The sequence below is a fragment of the Leptodactylus fuscus genome, chromosome 5 (genome assembly GCF_031893055.1).
Source record: "Leptodactylus fuscus isolate aLepFus1 chromosome 5, aLepFus1.hap2, whole genome shotgun sequence".
NCBI classification, from domain to species: Eukaryota; Metazoa; Chordata; class Amphibia; order Anura; family Leptodactylidae; genus Leptodactylus; species Leptodactylus fuscus.
Window position 1 is genome coordinate 8,791,415 of NC_134269.1, and position 20,567 is coordinate 8,811,981.

At 46.4% G+C, this 20,567-nt stretch overlaps 1 protein-coding gene and 1 pseudogene across 1 annotated transcript; both read left to right on the forward strand.

The window, feature by feature from the left end:
• Positions 1-20,567, forward strand: part of LOC142204380 (NACHT, LRR and PYD domains-containing protein 12-like) — a 997,553-nt pseudogene that overhangs the window by 417,303 nt on the left and 559,683 nt on the right.
• LOC142202526 (vitelline membrane outer layer protein 1-like) lies at positions 4,244-9,721 on the forward strand. Its single transcript, XM_075272681.1, has 3 exons — positions 4,244-4,393; positions 7,343-7,452; positions 9,412-9,721. Exons 1-3 carry the CDS (start codon positions 4,244-4,246, stop codon positions 9,719-9,721), a joined length of 570 nt encoding a protein of 189 aa, XP_075128782.1.

Consider the following 20,567-nt stretch of genomic DNA (forward strand, 5'->3'; position numbering starts at 1 on the left):
AGGACATGAGCCTGCTCGTGTCCTGTAAGCTGCAGAGGAAGTGAGACACATCGCTCACTTCCTCCACCGCCTGGCAGGATCACCAGGTATGTGGGGGCTCCGGTAGTCTGGGGTCACTGGCCAGACCCTAGACTACCTTGTACTGACATCGGCACCCCCCGATCTCGCCGCGGGGGGTGCCGATCGGGTTAACCTGTCGGCGGATCCCTTTCGATCGCGCCGTGATGTTTGACGGCGCGATCGAAAGGGTTAACACGTCCAGTCGGACTCAGTTCCGACTGGACGTTATGGAGGAAGGGGTTAGGTGTTAGTAACACCTAACCCCTGCCCCCTCCGCACCCCTCCCCCCGCCAGAAAGGTACCTAAAGGCCGGACGTATTTCGGCAATAGTCCGGTCTTTAGGTACCAGCACATGAGGCCGTAAATTTACGTACGGCGGTCCTCATGTGGTTAATGGCTAACTCATAATGATGACAGAATATAACGTTTCGAAGCATACTCTCGGCTTCTTCCTCAGATATATCTAAAAGCACTTTCTGCAGGCTGCATATTTATGTATAACTGGACACATAGGGATAGGATTACAGGAGGGAGGGGGGAAAAGGCTTATTACTATATACATACAATAACAAATAATCAATTCCCAGTTCCCAGGTTCTTTATCTTTATAGCTGTAATAGTTCAGTGATTTGTATAGAATGACATGAATCCAAGTGATGTATTCATTCCATTCTCCAGAGTGGTAAATAGGGTGCACTTGTACTCATAAATCAGTCTCTGTTTTCTTGATTTAAAATTCCCTCTTAAAATCAAAATTTTCATGTCACTGGTGATATTATGATCTTCCTGGCAGAAATGTTTTGGCACGGGAAGGTCTATTCTCTGTTGTTTAATTGTGAATTAATTCTCATTCTGAGTTTCTGGCCGGTCTCTCCAACATACAGATTTTCAGTGGAACATTTGGTGCTCCTAGGACTATATATCTATAATACATAGTGTATGACACTGTCAGGGCTCCTAGGACTATATATATCTATAATACATAGTGTATGACACTGTCAGGGCTCCTAGGACTATATATATCTATAATACATAGTGTATGACACTGTGAGGACTCCTAGGACTATATATCTATAATACATAGTGTATGACACTGTGAGGACTCCTAGGACTATATATCTATAATACATAGTGTATGATACTGTCAGGACTCCTAGGACTATATATCTATAATACATAGTGTATGACACTGTCAGGACTCCTAGGACTATATATCTATAATACATAGTGTATGACACTGTCAGGACTCCTAGGACTATATATCTATAATACATAGTGTATGACACTGTCAGGACTCCTAGGACTATATATCTATAATACATAGCGTATGACACTGTCAGGGCTCCTAGGACTATATATCTATAATACATAGTGTATGACACTGTCAGGGCTCCTAGGACTATATATATCTATAATACATAGTGTATGACACTGTCAGGGCTCCTAGGACTATATATCTATAATACATAGTGTATGACACTGTCAGGGCTCCTAGGACTATATATCTATAATACATAGTGTATGACACTGTCAGGGCTCCTAGGACTATATATCTATAATACATAGTGTATGACACTGTCAGGGCTCCTAGGACTATATATCTATAATACATAGTGTACAACACTGTCAGGGATCCTAGGACTATATATATATATATATATATATAATACATAGTGTATAACACTGTCAGGGCTCCTAGGACTATATATATATATATATCTATAATACATAGTGTACGACACTGTCAGGGCTCCTAGGACTATATATATATATCTATAATACATAGTGTACGACACTGTCAGGGATCCTAGGACTATATGTATCTATAATACATAGTGTATGACACTGTCAGGACTCCTAAGACTATATATATCTATAATACATAGTGTATGACACTGTCAGGGCTCCTAGGACTATATATCTATAATACATAGTGTATGACACTGTCAGGGCTCCTAGGACTATATATCTATAATACATAGTGTATGACACTGTCAGGGCTCCTAGGACTATATATATATATATATATATATATATCTATAATACATAGTGTACAACACTGTCAGGGATCCTAGGACTATATATATATATATATATATATATATATATATATAATACATAGTGTATAACACTGTCAGGGCTCCTAGGACTATATATATATATCTATAATACATAGTGTACGACACTGTCAGGGCTCCTAGGACTATATATATATATATATATATATATATCTATAATACATAGTGTACGACACTGTCAGGGATCCTAGGACTATATGTATCTATAATACATAGTGTATGACACTGTCAGGACTCCTAGGACTATATATATCTATAATACATAGTGTATGACACTGTCAGGGCTCCTAGGACTATATATCTATAATACATAGTGTATGACACTGTCAGGGCTCCTAGGACTATATATCTATAATACATAGTGTATGACACTGTCAGGGCTCCTAGGACTATATATCTTTAATACATAGTGTATGACACTGTCAGGGCTCCTAGGACTATATATATATCTATAATACATAGTGTATGACACTGTCAGGGATCCTAGGACTATATATCTATAATACATAGTGTATGACACTGTCAGGGCTTCTAGGACTATATATGTATAATACATAGTGTATGACACTGTCAGGGCTCCTAGGACTATATATATATATATCTATAATACATAGTGTATGACACTGTCAGGGCTCCTAGGACTATATATATCTATAATACATAGTGTATGACACTGTCAGGGATCCTAGGACTATATATCTATAATACATAGTGTATGACACTGTCAGGGCTTCTAGGACTATATATGTATAATACATAGTGTATGACACTGTCAGGGCTCCTAGGACTATATATATATATCTATAATACATAGTGTACGACACTGTCAGGGCTCCTAGGACTATATATCTATAATACATAGTGTATGACACTGTCAGGGATCCTAGGACTATATGGATGGCAGTACTCTTAGACCCTTGTTATACTGCCAAAATAAGATAATTCTTCCCGTCTTTTTAAAGGGAAGACAAATTAGAATATTATCAGGATAGGCTGTATACCCATCTTACTACACATTTTATGGAGACCACTACAACTACTAGTCGTATGCATACCGTGGTGGCCTCTGCCTACTCGACCTCACCAAGCGTTCCACCTCCTCTGACAACGCCATAACCCCAACTGTTAAGAGCAAAAGTAGCAGAAGCAGCCATAACTAGTACAGTATGTTGAAGATAAACCAAAAAAATTTTCAGCTTTCAGCGCCAATCAGAGACACAACAACCACCGGGCACCCACCGGGTGCACCAGCAGTTACAGTTGTATCTAGAGTGCACCTATAGACCAGAAAATCCTTTGCCCCATGGAATTCTGGACCAATAGATTAGAGCAGTGGAAGGAGCTGGCCCAGATTGCCATGGGAGCTTCATCTGGTCCAGCCTCAAGTATAATGGCCAAGACTGAGGCCTTTGGTGCCGGTGCTGTTATAACACCTAACCACTGTGAATCAATCATGGATCCATCAGGATTTTCAAATTTCTCCGAATAGTGATGTCACCGTTTTCCTTTAGCATCAATTTCCATGTACTGTATAGCTAAATTTTTGAAAAATTTTGGTGGCTTTTTTTTTTCTTTAAACTCATAGTTTGTAGCCTCTGTTTACCATCTGTTTTTCCATAGACATACATGTCCTATTCACTCTTGCCCGGTTCTTCGCAGAGATAGTCGCTGCTTTCTTCTATGGCGGGGTCTTCTATGAATGGCTTTTCTCTTCTATCACAAAATACATTATTTTGTCAATTATTGGATAGCTTGGACTTATGTTTTGACCTTTCCCTCCCCGTTTTCCATCCTTCTCCGCCTTCCATAATAATTGGGTGACTTGGTGAATTGGGATTTTGTGACCATTCCATTAAAAATACCCCCCTGACCATAAACATATAATGACTTGTTATTCAATTCTGTTTTCCTTGGTAATTTGCTAGTAAAATAACTCCCCTCTAAATCAATATTTGACCAGGTTAATATGTAGTAAATCTAGTGCTAATGGCGAGAGGCCATCCAAAGAGAAAAAAATCCCGGTGCCATATCCAGACTATAAATTCAGACCGAGCCATGAGATCTCCATTCACTTTGAGAAGTTGAATCAACGTTGAACCCTCAAGATGTTCTCCTCACTGGCTGCATTGTTACTAATACAGACAACATTGACCTACGGATATTGGATCGAAGTTGATAATGGTGGAAATTGGGGTGACTGGGGACCTAAACAGCGGTGTCCTCCTAATACCAGCGCCACAGGATTCAGCTTAAAGGTACAGTAACTGGATAATGTGATATCTGGTTAGAAAAGTGAGTTAATATTGGGGGTCCCTGGTGGGGATCCCTCTATTACTTAGATCTTGGTGACATATTAGTTGCTGTAGATGACAGATGGCATCCAATGAAATAAATAGGGATGATTGATACCTCATTGATGACCCATGATATACAGAATTTGGAATGAATTCAATTCATTCTCATATATTTATTATCATTTAAACTCAATTAAGAAAGAAGAAAGCCTATTCTTCTCCTCCCTTTAGATGTCTTCTCCACGTTGCCATTCTGTAGAAATCTCTCGCAGCACTGGGGGTGGGGCCCAGCGCTCAAACAGCACTGGGGGCATCCCCAATGCTGCGAGAGAACTCTCCAGCACTGCCTCCATCTACTTCAGGAGCGGGTCTTCTTCCGGAGCTGGCTTCAAACTTCTAGGCCTCGGGCCTAGGGCAAAGCCGACTGCATATGCCCACCAACTACAAGAAAATGGCTGCTTACACAGTATCGTAAGCAGCCATTTTCTTGTGGCCGGCGGGCATGCACAATCGGCTACCTAAGTGTAGAAGTTTAAAGCCACTGCCAGAAGAAGACGTGAAGAAGACCCGTTCCTCAGTGGCGTAACTAGGAATGGCGAGCCCCGTGGCAAACTTTTGACATCCCCCCCCCCTCCGCACGCATTTCTGCGCACACTGTAATATCCTATTTTGGCCCCTGCACACAGTATTATCCCCCATAGTGGCCCCTGCACACAGTATTGTACCCCATAGTGGCCCCTGCACACAGTATTATGCCCCATAGTGACCCCTGCACACAGTATTATACCCCATAGTGGCCCCTGCACACAGTATTATGTCCCATAGTGGCCCCTGCACACAGTGTTATGTCCCATAGTGGCCCCTGCACACAGTATTATGCCGCATAGTGGCCCCTGCACACAGTATTATGCCCCATAGTGGCCCCTGCACACAGTATTACGCCCCATAGTGGCCCCTGTACACAGTATTATGCCCCATAGTGGCCCCTGCACACAGTATTACGCCCCATAGTGGCCCCTGCACACAGTATTATGCCCCATAGTGGCCCCTGCACACAGTATTACGCCCCATAGTGGCCCCTGTACACAGTATTATGCCCCATAGTGGCCCCTGCACACAGTATTATGCCCCATAGTGGCCCCTGCACACAGTATTATGCCCCATAGTGGCCCCTGCACACAGTATTATGCCCCATAGTGGCCCCTGCACACAGTATTATGTCCCCATACTGGCCCCTAGTACACAGTATTATGCCCCATAGTAGCCCCTGCACACAGTATTATGCCCCATAGTGGCCCCTGCACACAGTATTATGCCCCATAGTGGCCCCTGCACACAGTATTATGTCCCCATACTGGCCCCTAGTACACAGTATTATGCCCCATAGTAGCCCCTGCACACAGTATTATGCCCCATAGTGGCCCCTGCACACAGTATTATGTCCCATAGTGGCCCCTGAACACAGTATTATGTCCCATAGTGGCCCCTGCACACAGTATTATGTCCCATAGTGGCCCCTGCACACAGTATTATGCCCCATAGTGGCCCCTGCACACAGTATTATGTCCCATAGTGGCCCCTGCACACAGTATTATGTCCCATAGTGGCCCCTGCACACAGTATTATACCCCATAGTGGCCCCTGCACACAGTATTATGCCCCATAGTGGCCCCTGCACACAGTATTATGTCCCATAGTGGCCCCTGCACACAGTATTATGTCCCATAGTGGCCCCTGAACACAGTATTATGTCCCATAGTGGCCCCTGCACACAGTATTATGTCCCATAGTGGCCCCTGCACACAGTATTATGTCCCATAGTGGCCCCTGCACACAGTATTATGTCCCATAGTGGCCCCTGCACACAGTATTATACCCCATAGTGGCCCCTGCACACAGTATTATGTCCCATAGCGGCCCCTGCACACAGTATTATGTCCCATAGTGGCCCCTAAACACAGTATTATGTCCCATAGTGGCCCCTGCACACAGTATTATGTCCCATAGTGGCCCCTGCACACAGTATTATGCCCCATAGTGGCCCCTGCACACAGTATTATGTCCCCATACTGGCCCCTAGTACACAGTATTATGTCCCATACTGGCCCCTAGTACACAGTATTATGCCCCATAGTGGCCCCTGCACACAGTATTATGTCCCATACTGGCCCCTAGTACACAGTATTATGCCCCATACTGGCCCCTGCACACAGTATTATGCCCCATAGTGGCCCCTGCACACAGTATTATGCCCCATACTGGCCCCTGCACACAGTATTATGCCCCATACTGGCCCCTGCACACAGTATTATGCCCCATACTGGCCCCTGCACACAGTATTATGCCCCATACTGGCCCCTGCACACAGTATTATGCCCCATACTGGCCCCTGCACACAGTATTATGCCCCATGCTGGAGACCCCAGAGTATAATAATCGGAGACCCAGAGGGATACAAACAACAAACTACTGTTACTTACCTAACTCCCGACTCCCCTGCATTCTCCGTCAGTGTCGGCCATCTTCCCTGTGTCGCGGGTCATATGACGTCACGCAAGTAGGCCGAAGCCTGCCCGGAGCCTGGAGAGGTAAGTAACACAGTTTTTTATGTTATCTTACCTCTTCCGGGGCCTCCGCTCATTATAATCGTGGATCCAAAAACACCGCCGAATATAATAGTGCTTGTGGGGCCCGCGTTGTCACTTATCGTTGCCGGCCCCTGCCAGGATCGGTAAGTATATAGGGAACGTTACCGGCTGGAGTAACTCCAGCCAGTAACCGCCTATTAAAACAACCCCCAAAAAAACGCAGCGGTAGCGGCTATCGCCAGGACCCTCCACTGCATCCCCGTTAGTTGCTCCCCTGACACCCATGTTTTGATAAAAAACCCACAATGTCTATGTTTTTCAGATAGAGAAACCCCAGGGAATTGGAGATGACACGGCCTGGAACGCAATTAGACTATATTGTACCAATGCAAAAGGAGAAATCGTGGCAATAATAACATCTACTGAAGGACGGTAAGTCCATAAAAGTGTCTAATGTTTCAGCCAGTCTCTGCTCTAGTCTTTCCCCGTCTCTTCAGGCTCGGGGTACATCTGGAAAAAAAAAATTCCTCAGGGCACCTCTATCTATTAGCAGGTTCCGCACCAGAATCAGCGCCAATTTCCTCCCTGTGATTGGACCCTTACTTGACCGCATTCCCCCACAGCTCTCTCCTGCTCTGTTCCTCTAGTCTCCAGTCTGCAGATCTGCACAGAGACGAAGACATCAATAGATTACCATCTTATTTAGCTTATCTGCATCCTAAGGACGCAGATAATGTTCATAGATAATATCAGCTGAACTGATATCTAAGTATCTGCTCAACTTAGACATTGGCCCACATTTACTAACAGTGACACAGTGTGAACTTAGACTAGTCCATTTTGACAGATTTATCACAGTGACAGATTTATCACAGTGACAGATTTATCACAGTGACAGATTTATCACAGTGACAGATAATCTGATATATCTTTGAACTATCTAATCTAACTTTGTAACATCTGTGACTTCTTTGATCCAGGAAGTTTTGTGTGAATTTGGGGCAATTTTGTGCATTTTTGTCATATATAGACCACACCCCTTACTGTAAGCTGGTGGTTTTGAACCTGCGGTACCCATATGCTGGAGGTTCACCCCACAATCCCTTGAGGAATGTGCTGCAGTGAGAGACTCTGCCAACCCCCCCCCCCCCACACACACACACACACGCACACACGCACACACACGCACGCATGCACACACGCACACACACACGCACACACACACTGCCACCACCAATGATTAATTCCAGGTACACCAGGAGACCATGGTAAGCTGTTTTCAGTGCTCACCATTCTGAGAGCCAATGTTACAACAGACCCCAGAGCAGAGAAGAAACATGGAGTAGAGTGGCAGGTGACAATGGGGCAGCTTACCACTCATTCCATAGACAGCACTGAGCGTGGGAGCATTGTGGACGTTATATTATGTGGGGAGCATGGTGAGGGCCATTATATTACATGTAGAGCACTGTGGGGGCTATTATATTACATTGGGGCACTGTGGGGGCCATTATATTATGTGTAGGGCACTGTGGGGGCCATTATATTAAATTTGGGGCAATGTGGGGGCCATTATATTACATGTAGGGCACTGTGGGGACTATTATCTAACTTGTAGAGCACTATAGAGGCCATTATATTACATGTAGGGCACTGTGGAGGACATTACATTACATGGGGGATCCATTATATTACACTGGAGCAGTGTGGGGGCCATTATATTACATTGGGACACTGTCGGCACCATTATATTACATGTAGAGCACTGTGTGGGCTATTATCTAACATGTATAGCAGTGTGGGGGTTATTATATTACATTGGGGTCAGTGTGGGCGGTCCATTATAGTATATGTAGGGCACTGTGGGGCTATTATCTAACATGTAGAGCACTATGGGGGCCATTATATTAAATGGGGAGCACTGTGGGGGCCATTATATTACATGTAGAGCACTCTCAGGGCTATTATATTACATGTGGGGCACTATGAAGACCATTATACTACATGTGCGGGGACCATTATACTGCACATGGGGGCACTGAGGGGGCCATTACATAAATGTTCACAGAAACTCCAAACCAACCTTCATTTTGTTCATATTTAGAAGAGACCTCTAATTTGGGGGTTCTCAGTATATTCTTACTACGGTATACATTGCTCTAAGTCATGCTCATTGTCACAGAACCCTGGCCAGTTGTCAAGTGAGTCAAAAATGTAAAAATTTTGGCACCTTTTACACCAAATTTTTTCCTCTCTTCCTTCAACTTCTTCTATTGTTCTCATCCTCTCGGTCTTTGGAGTCCCAGACATTAATTTTTTTAATGTTCCTTTTATACTCACCACATTTGAAGACCCGTAAGCAGCCGTCTAATCTATGGCATTTCTCCACAGATGGGGCGAGTGGACTGTCGTTTCATGGTGTCCCAGAGGACGGTTGCTAAATTATTGCTTATCAGTTGAGCCACCACAGGGTGATGAGGATGACACGGCGGCCAACAACATCATGATGCAATGTTCAGATCACACCATATTAACCGGAAATGGAGGAACATGGGGACAATATGGAAACTGGAGTCCAATTTGCTCATATGGAATCTGCGGTATGCAAACCAGAGTGGAGCCACCACAAGGCAAAGGAGATGACACCTCTCTCAATAACGTCAGATTCGAATGTTGCGAAACACAAAATTTGAAACTGTAACTTGCGCAGTAATTCTCTTGAGCCAATATTAAAAAAAAAAAGTTTCATTAATTTAGCCTATCATGTGGATGCGCGGTCCAGGTTTTCAAGTTTCAATCAAAAAATAATCTATTGTTTTATGAAAACATATTTTTTTAAAGAATTTTCAGCCATGTTGGTTTTCCATGTTATTATCCCAAAGATTTGCATTCCGACTCCTGCCACTAAACCTAAAATAGTCTGTCACTTTCTGTTTCCTGGTGATATAATGGTTTGGAGAAGACCAATGGGTCCTGCAAAAAATAAGCCTTCCTATGGTTTTGTGAATGGGAAAGTAAAAAAAAAAAAAAAAAATAGGATTTTTGGGCGTTCAAAATGAAAAACCGAGAAATGAAATATGGTGATGGCTGGGGAGAGGTTCATAAGGATAGTAAGATGGAAAGTAAAAAATAGTCGAAAATTCTTAAAATTTGTTTAATTGACCTGAATTTTTCTTAAAAAATGGTTATTTTCTGGTGACACATTCCCTTTAATGCTAGTAATTCTCTTGTACATGATAAGATGCTGCAGTCCACATCTTGGTCGCCATCTTGAAGATGCTGCAGTTCACCTTTTGGTTGTGTTTAGAGATGAGCGAGTAGTTAAATACTCGATATTCGATATTCGTTTCGAGTAGCCCCTCAATATTTGACTACTTGAATTGAATATCGAATCCTTTTATACTCTATGGGGGAAAAATGCTCGTTTCAGGGATAGGCAACATTCGATCAAATAGAACTTACCAAGTCCACGAGTGAGGGTCGGGCTGCATTCTCCGAGAAGTCTTCTCCGTGCAGCGTCCCTGCGGCGTCTTCCGGCTTTGAATTCACTTTGCCAGGCATCGGGCCTGGGCAGAGCCGACTGCGCTTGCCCTACAAGAAAATGGCGGCTTACAGTCAAAGCGGCCATTTTCTTGTAGCGTGGGCATGTGCAGTCGGCTCTGCCCAGGCCCGATGCCTGGCAGAGTGAATTCAGAGCAAGAAGACACCGCAGGGATGCTGCGCGGAGAAGACTTCTAAAGGTAGGAGAAGAACCAGCGTTGATTGGCCGACTGTATAGCATTCGGCCAATCAACGCTGGTTCTGCATCAAATTCTTCCATTCGAATAGCGAGTGGTACTTGATCGAGTACGAGTATTTCGAATACCGTAGTATTCTATCCAATACCTACTCAATCGAGTACTAATCACTCATCTCTAGTCATGTTACAAAGCTGCAGTCCACCGCTTGGGTGCCGTCTTGAAGATGCCCCTGTACACCACTTGGTTGCCATCTTGAAGATGCTACAGTCCACCTCTTGGTCATAATAAGATGCTTGCAGTCCACCTCTTGGTGACCACCTTGAAGATTCTGTAGCCCACCTCTCGGTCATGATGAGATGCTGAAGTCCACCACTTGGTGACCATCTTGTAGATGCTGTAGTCCACCTCTTGGTTGTGACTTTGATGCTGCAGTCCATCTCTTGGTGAACACCTTGTAGATGCTGCAGTCCACCTCTTGGTTGTGACTTTGATGCTGCAGTCCATCTCTTGGTGAACACCTTGTAGATGCTGCAGTCCACCTCTTGGTTGTGACTTTGATGCTGCAGTCCACCACTTGGTGAACGCCTTGTAGAAGCTGTAGTCCACCTCTTGGTCGTGATAAGATGCTGTAGTCCACCTCTTGATCGCCATCTTGAAGATGCTGTCTACTTGTATCTTGTCATCTCACATTATTGAAGCTTGAGACCACCTTCCTTCTCACATATATAAGTGACTGTAAGGTTTATGCTGTATTCTTAATTCTGCTCAAAGAAACATCCCAATAAAAAATGTTTGGCAAACACTTTGATACTTTAATGTAACTAGCATCTAGCATTACCTTCTGTATATGGGAGGCCCAAAATGAAAATACCCCGGACCACTACAGACTATGCAGGGACTATACGGGGACAAAAAGCAACAGTCCTTATAGTGACTTTGTTAGTCTCTAGTTCATATGGGATACTATGTCTTATTGAGGAGACATCATCTTATACTTATTATACTATACATGTCCTGTTAAAAGAACATGCAAATGAGTCCTTCTTGGTGGAAAGTGGTAACTTGCTCTAGCGCCCCCTTATGATCAGTGTCTGGTTCTCCTGAAACCTAGTGGCATAATCTGGGAATAAAGCCAAGACAGAATACCTTCCTCTTCCATTTTGAGATCTGACTTGGCTTTACTCCCAGATTGTGACACTAGGTGTCAGAAGAACCAGGAATTGATCTATGAGAAGTTACATTCCATAAGGTGGCGCTAGAGGAAGTTTTTATCTATCTGTTGCTAGTGCAATTTCCCTGATTCTAACAAGGAGGACTTATTTGCATATTCTGTTCCCTATTTTAGTCTCAGAGCTGATCTCGGTCACTCCTCAGACCCAGTTCTGCGGTTCAGAGATTTGGGAGAGTGACACTGTATCCAATGGGAGTGGGGGCTCTGATGCATCTTGTATTCACTACACAGCATTCATTGAACTCATCGACTGCTATGTAGTGAGAAATGGAGAAGACAAGAGATTGCAGGGAAAGGAGCTTTAAGTAAGCATTGCTCCATTATAAAGACAAGCACCAAGCGTCATACATGTACATTACTGTGTCACCAAGTGGTTAAAGGGTAAGTCCAAGGTTAAAAGCCATATGTTTTAAATATCTAACTACTAGAAATGAGTGAACAATAAAATGTCCAAGGTTCGAAATCCGATTCGAACAGCCACACACTGTTTGGCTGTTCGAACGGATTTCGAACCCCATTATAGTCTATGGGGGGAAATGCTCGTTTCAGGGGTACGCAAAATTCGATAAAATTATACTTACCTAGTCCACGAGTGGCGGTCGGGCTGGATTCCCCTTGAAGTCTTCTCCCAGCGCAGCGTCCCCGCGGCGTCTTCCGGCCGGAATTCACTCTGCCTAGGCATCGGGGCCTAGGCAGAGCCGACTGCGCATGCGCGGTTGGCTCTGCCCAGCCCGACGCCTGAGCAGAGCCGACTGCACATGCGAGGGCATGCCCACGCATGCGCAGTCGGCTCTGCCTTGGCCAGATGCCTAGGCAGAGTGAATTCCAGCTGGAAGACGCCAAGGGGACGCTGCACGGAGAAGACTTCTAAAGGTAAGAGAAGAACCAGCGTTGATTGGCAGAATGTATAGCATTCTGCCAATCAACACTGGTTCTGCATCGAACCTTAAACTTCGAACAGCTAGTAATGTTCGATCGAGTACGAGTATTTCGAATACCGTAGTATTCGATCGAACACCTACTCACTCATCTCTACTAACTACATAACATAAAAAGTTACTTCGGTCTCACTGATCCTTCACCGCTCCCATCCATTAGTGGCCTGGGTCCTGACTATGCCCCACTTCTTAACATCCAACACACAGAGGAGACACCTAGAGAAGTTGGCTCAATTATTGGCTAAGGTGGGCCACCGCTCCGACAAGTTATCGACAGAGCCAGAAGGGAGTAAGTGGAGCGTAGGAGGCAAGGAACACCAGGCAATCCTCTTCAAGACTGGGTAAAAGGATACACAAATAAAAATTAATTGTCTCTATATCCAGATTATAAGTAGAGTCCTTCTACGTATCCTCATCATCACTGTCTGCTTCTCCTACTCATTCCAAGATCAGTCATGAGATGTGTGTCCAGGAAACAGCGATGTAGATAATCTTAATCTTATGGTAGAGTTGGAAGGGACCTCAAGGGCCATCGGGTCCAACCCCCTGCGAGTGCAGGTTTTCCTAAATCATCCCAGCTATATGTTTCTCCAGATTCCGCTTGAAGATTTCCATTGATGGAGCGCCCACCACCTCCCGTGGCAGCCTATTCCACTCTCTCACTCCCCTCACTGTCAGAAAGTTTTTCCTAATGTCTAATCTGTATCTCTTTCCCTTTAGTTTCATCCCATTGCTTCTTGTACTTCCTTGTGCTAATGAGAATAGGGGAGATCCCTCTGCACTGTGACTACCTTTCAGATATTTGTAGACTGCTATTAAATCTCCCCTCAGCCTTCTCTTCTGCAAACTAAACAATCCCAGTTCTTTTAGCCGCTCCTCATAGGACATGGTTTGCAGACCTTCCACCATTTTGGTTGCTCTTCTCTGGACTTGCTCCAATATATCGATGTCTTTCTTGAATTGAGGCGCCCAGAACTGTACACAGTATTCCAGGTGTGGTCTGACCAGGGAAGAGTACAGCGGAATAATGACCTCTCTTCATCTAGATTCAATGCTTGTCTTAATACATCCCAGAATTTTATTCGCCTTTTTTGCAGCAGCACCGCACTGTTGGCTCATGTTGAATTTGTGATCTACTATTATGCCCAAGTCCTTTTCCCCTATGCTATCACTTAGTTCTATTCCTCCCATACTATATATGTTTTTTACATTTCTGTTACCCAGATGTAGAACTTTGCATTTGTCCCTGTTAAATCCCATTTTGTTGGCCTCAGCCCATTGTTCCAGTGTGTCTAAGTCCTTTTGAATACACTCTCTCTCCTCTCTAGTGTTGGCTATTCCTCCTATCTTCGTATCATCTGCAAATTTTATGAGTTCCCCAATAATTCCATCGTCCAGATCATTTATAAAGATATTAAAAAGTACTGGGCCCAGAACAGAGCCCTGCGGCACCCCGCTTTTGACCCTAGTCATCTGGTGGGGCTGGGAGGGAGAGTAGGTGAGAAGGGGAGGTGGTGTGACTGAGTTCTGAGTGAAATGCATTATGGTAGTTAAAGGAAAAGCGAACAGGAAGGTACACTAGGTAAACAAATGCAGGAGATGCCAGGAGCTCCCAGAGAGAAACCCAGAAATTACACTTGTTAACCTACTGATAGCATTAACAGACCTTTTTTGAAAATTTTTCTTTTTGCCCAGAAAACCCCTTTAATCTGCCAGGAGCTCCCAGAGAAACCCAGAAATGACTCTTTGTAATCCCCAATATATTCTATAGTACATTAAATAGTGCTATCAAAAAATACTAACTGTACCGCAAAAAAACAAGCCCTCTTATGGAAGAATAAAAAATGGCGTTTGGAAAAATGGGAGCTAAAAAGGAAATTTCAAAAATAAAATTTGCCTGAGATTCCAAAGATGCCGAAGGCGAGGACAAAGGACAACACAGTGGAGGGAAGAAGGTGCAGTAAGGCTATGAGACCACAATGGTCAAAAACAGACATTAAAAACATTTCCCTGTCGTCCCTACCAGCGGCACAATGTGGGGTATTTCGTGCCCCTGTGTGCTGGTAGGACAGGCGGAATTTTAATTAGCCATGTATTAATTTCACATGGCTTGTTCCCTTTAAGAGGGCACAGATACCTCCCCCCTGTGCGTTTTTTTCTGTCCTGTGTAAAGGATCGGACAGGTGGGGAGGACTCTGTGTCCTCCTAAAGAGAAAGAGTAAGAAGAAGTTTCAGGTACTTACCTGCTCAGACCTGTTCAGGTGTCTTCAATGATGCACTCTGCCCCTTTGGACTTCTGTCGGTCCTGCAAAGAGAATAGGTAAGATTAAAGTTACCTATTTTGCCCACCTCCCTCACGCAATCCTACCTCCTGTTCCCCGGCATCCAGTCCTGCTGGGCTTCGGAGCCGCGCGCAGCCAGCCGGCGTGTTCGCGCGGCTCCATGAGGGGAACTTCCGGTTTTCGCGGAACCTTTCCTCTGTGTAGGAGGGTTCCGGCCGGTCGTTTAGAAGTGTAACACCGGCAACTTCCGGTTTTCGGCATTCGCCGCTCCGGGACCACGCGAACAGCAGCGTTGGACACTGGAGGTCCTCAGGAGATTAAGGTACGTGCCAATGTAGTTGGCTCAAAGGGGGAGCGTGACTTGAAGGGCTAGGAGTGTTATGAAGGGCAAAGGAACGGAGCTTTTGACTAAGGCCACGCCCCTTCCGGATATGGGGCTGTAAAAAAGGGGGCAGGTTGCATCCCTCATTGCCTGCTAGTCTAATCCCTAGCTGGTTTCTCCGCTGTGGCTTGTGGTTACCGCTTCAATCTGCATTTATTCTACTGCAAACTCTGCTGAAGGTTGGTAAGTGGCCTGCAGAAGCTGGGTGAGTCTCCTCATATGGTTCCTTGAATGTACTCCTCTGATGTTTCATATTCCATGCTTAGGTATCGCTGAAAGCTAGCTTCTATTTGTCATGTCTTCCTCTTCTACCCCTCCCGGGGATCAAGTAAGACGGAAGAAGTCTTCTAAAAGGAGACACCTGGCTTGCATTGATTGTGACGTTCCACTACCTGATGGTAGGTGCGGTTTTTTCGTCTGCTAATTCTCCCAATGGTGGGAGTATCCTGAATGTCATTGTTTTGCCTTTAGGCTATGACTGGTCACGCTGCCAGCAATGCAGGGGACCTCTGCGGGAGGAACCCGTTACCAGTGATATGGTAGCATGGGTCAAGGAGTACATGGTGAGTACGGTTGCCGCAAAGAGGGGAAGGGTCCCCTCCGGCTTCTAAGTATCCTTGTGTTTTTTGCAGGATGATTCTTTAAAGGATATCCGTACTTCACTGGCTCAGCTCACCAAGAAGCAGCGCGTGGAAAGGCGTTCTGCTTCACTGCCCTCCCTGGAGCGCCTCCAGGTGGAGGAGGTGTCCATATCATCGGACGATCAGTCCTCCTGTACCAGCAGACCAATTTTCCATCGGGAAAAGACTAATAAACTGCTGAAGGCCATCCGGTCGTGGGACCAGGTTGGCGAGGGGGAAGCCTCTGCGTCCACCTCTGGGAAGCGGAGGGTTTTCCAAGTGGACGCCTCCATGGCCAGCCTAATGGAACAAGAATGGAAGCAGCCGGAGAAGGCTTACGTCACCACCAGAGCTTTCAAAGCAGTGTATCCGATTGATCCCTCCCAGCTGGATCGCTGGGGTCCGCCACCCAAGGTGGATTTAGCCATCTCTAAGCTTTCCCGTCGCACTGTCGTGCCCATCGATGACGGGTCAAATCTTCAGGATTTGCTTGATAGAAGAGTGGATTCAACGCTCAAGAAGGCGTATTCGTCTGCTTCAGCCCAGGTGACGGTGGGCATCGCCTCAACGGAAGTAGCTGATAAGCTTCAAGCCCGGCTGGACCGCCTGGAACGGGATATCGACTCCGGGGTTAACAGGGACGACATCCTGGCATCCATGGGGGAGATCCGTCTCGCTACGGATTTCCTGAGAGAATCGGCAAGACAGCAGGTGAAGCTGGCTTCCAAGGCCATGGCCCTCAATACCGCCGCCAGGAGGCCCTTGTGGCTCAAACCTTGGCGGGCTGATGTCGCCTCCAAGTTTTCTTTGTGTTCCCTCCCCTTTCAACCTGGGAAGGTTTTCGGCCAAGGGCTGGACGATCTGATGGAGGGATTGGCTGATGGTAGAGGGAGATCACTACCACAAGCAACCAGAGAAAGAAGGCCTCCCCCTTCTAGGGGTCGAGGCTCCACGTCTCAATACAGGCCTCAACAAGGAAGCCAGAGACGCCCCAGATACCGTCCGAAAGGGGCGGGTCGCGGGATCCCCAAGGAGGACCCTAAGAAGAAGGGGTTTTGAGGAGACGCCGCTCTCTGTGACCAGCTCTCCCGTAGGAGGGCGCCTTTCGAATTTCCTTGTGGCATGGCATCTTCACATTCTGGACCCATGGGTCTTTCAAGTTGTTCAGCGAGGATACGCAATAGAGTTCTCCCATCCTCCGGTGGATCGTTTCATCACTACGCGGGTCTTACCAGCCCTACAACAAGACTGCCTGGAGGCTTCCGTCGCAGAATATCTCTTAAAGGGGGCCCTGGAAAGGGTCCCTCCTCCCGAAGTGGGTCAAGGAGTTTATTCACCCGTGTTCTTGGTTCCAAAGTCCACAGGAGGGTGGCGGATGATTATAGATCTTCGGTTCCTCAACCTCTTCATAAAGAAAAAACCTTTCAGGATGGAGTCCATAGACTCAGTAACCAATTTCCTATTGCGCAACGAGGTCATGGTCACCCTGGACCTGAAGGATGCCTACTTACATATCCCCATCTTCCCGCCACACAGGAAATATCTACGTATAGCCGTTCTTATGGCTGGTCACAGAGAGCACCTACAGTTCACTGCTCTGCCATTCGGCATATCGTCAGCTCCGTATGTATTCACCAAGATGGTCGCACCAGTTGCCGCCGCTCTCAGACTTCAAGGCCTCTTCGTGGTTCCCTACCTCGACGACTGGCTTATAAAAGCTCAGTCTACTTCAATTCTCCATCACCACCTCCAGATAGCCATCGCCTTCCTCCAGGAGTTAGGTTGGCTGATCAATTGGGAGACGTCAGAAATAGTGCCATCCACCCGGAAGAAATTCCTAGGGTTTGTTCTGGATTCCCAGAGCATGCAGATTTTCCTATCTCGTCCAAGGCGAGCAAAAATAGAAGCTTCGGTTCGGGGCCTCCTCAGGTCCCGATGGATCACCATTCGCACCGCCATGCGGGTCCTAGGCCTGATGTCTTCTTCAGCCAAGGCGGTCCCTTGGGCTTTATGGCACTTGCGTCCCCTTCAGATGGAAGTGTTGAGAGCCTGGAACGGATCTCCACGGGGACTGCACAGGAAGATCTGCCTTTCTCCCGGTACCCGTCTTTCCCTCAGATGGTGGAGACACCTGAAAGACGGAAGGTCCTCGGTTCAACCTCGTTGGACCCTGTTGACAACAGATGCGTCCCATTCGGGATGGGGAGCCCACCTGGACGGCAGGACTGTCCAGGGTCTGTGGAGGAATCCAGAGGTAGGAACCTCCAACCTGAAGGAGCTAAAAGCAGTGTATCTGGCGCTGAAGTACTTCGCCCCCTTTCTCGAAGGGAAGGCAGTCAAGGTCCGGTCAGACAATATGACGACGGTAATATACTTGAGCAAACAGGGCGGCACCAGGGTTCCAGCCCTACTGAGAGAGGCGAACTTGATCTTCACGTGGGCAGAGAAGAATCTGACCCACCTATCCGCTGTTCACATCAAGGGCTCCCTGAACATAGTAGCGGATCAGTTGAGTCGGGGTATCCCTGTATCAGGAGAATGGTCTCTCAATCAAGACATATTCCATCAGATTGTCCAAACATGGGGCCTTCCGGATGTCGACCTCATGGCAACCCGACTCAACGCCAAGGTGGAAACCTTCTGCTCTCTGTACCAGGAGGACAATGCCTTGGCAGTGGATGCCCTGTCCATCCCATGGAGGTTCAGGCTGATATACATTTTCCCTCCAGTTTCCATCATACCCAAGGTATTGATGAAAATCAGACAGGACCAAGTCTCGGGAATTGCCATAATCCCGTTCTGGCCGAAAAGGACTTGGTTTGCCCAGCTCATGTGGATGAGTCAAGGCAGGTATTGGAGGCTTCCCCCCCTCCCAGATCTGGTGACACAAGGAGAGCTGAGACACCACGATCTGAGGAGATTCAATCTGACAGCCTGGAGGTTGACCAGTCCCTATTAAGGAATAGAGGACTGTCTCAAGGCGTCCTAAGGACTTTAGCCAGCGCCAGAGCCACCTCGACCAATAAGAATTACCGTAGGATCGGTAATATTTTCCAGGCCTGGTGCACGGAACACGAAGTGGACTCCTCCGATCCCCCTGTGAGGGCGATCCTGGATTTCCTGCAGGACGGCCTAGACAGAGGGCTTGCAGCTTCTACCCTGAAGGTACATGTAGCCGCTTTGTCCGCCTATCTGGGGAGGCGGTTGTCTCAGGATCCTTTAGTGAGCACCTTTATCAAAGGGGCAACTAGGCTGAGACCAGCAGTTTCTGCTCCTGTCCACCAATGGGACCTCAGCAAGGTCCTAACGGCACTTTGTGTTGCTCCATTCGAACCTCTGGAGGAGGTGGATCTAAAGTGGCTGACCTATAAGGTATCTTTTCTCCTCGCTATCACCTCGGCAAAAAGAGTAGGGGAGCTTCAAGCACTCTCATCGGAAGCTCCTTACATTGCCTTCTTTGAAGACCGTGTTCAGTTGAGATTTCTGCCAGGATTCAGGCCGAAAGTTTCTTCTAGGGCGAATGTGAGTCAGCTCATTTGCTTGCCAACCTTTTTTCCCGTGCCCACTTCCCCTGAGGAGGAGAAGTGGCATACCCTAGATTTAGTCCGGAACCTGCAGATTTACCTTCAGCGCACACGCGCTTTCAGGAGATCTGAGAACTTGTTAATAAATTATGTAGGGGGCCATAAAGGCCGCAAGGCTTCTAAGGTCACCATCTCTCGCTGGGTGAAGGAAGCAATCAAGTTGGCGTTTGTGAGTCAGAACTTACCTCCGCCGACCGTCCTAAGGGCCCATTCGACGCGGGCAGTATCGACCTCTTGGGCAGAGGTCAAGGCTCTCACCTTGGACCAGATTTGTGCAGCAGCATCCTGGTCTTCAGAATTGACCTTTGTGAAGCACTACCGACTTGATCGGTATGGCTCAGAAGCTACTGCCTTCGGGCGTACTGTATTACATTCTGCTTGTGTTTAATCTCCCACCCTTATGGGGATTACTTGCTATTTCCCCACATTGTGCCGCTGGTAGGGACGACAGGGAACAAAGGATTATGTAGATAATCTTGTTTCCCTTAGTCCTAACAGCGGCACAAGGATTCCCCCCCTATTGTTGTTTATTTTGGAATGTATGTATTATTACTTGTTATTTACGCACAGGGGGGAGGTATCTGTGCCCTCTTAAAGGGAACAAGCCATGTGAAATTAATACATGGCTAATTAAAATTCCGCCTGTCCTACCAGCACACAGGGGCACGAAATACCCCACATTGTGCCGCTGTTAGGACTAAGGGAAACAAGATTATCTACATAATCCTTTGTTCTATTGGTGTTTCACAGATCTCTGGCTGTCTCTCAGT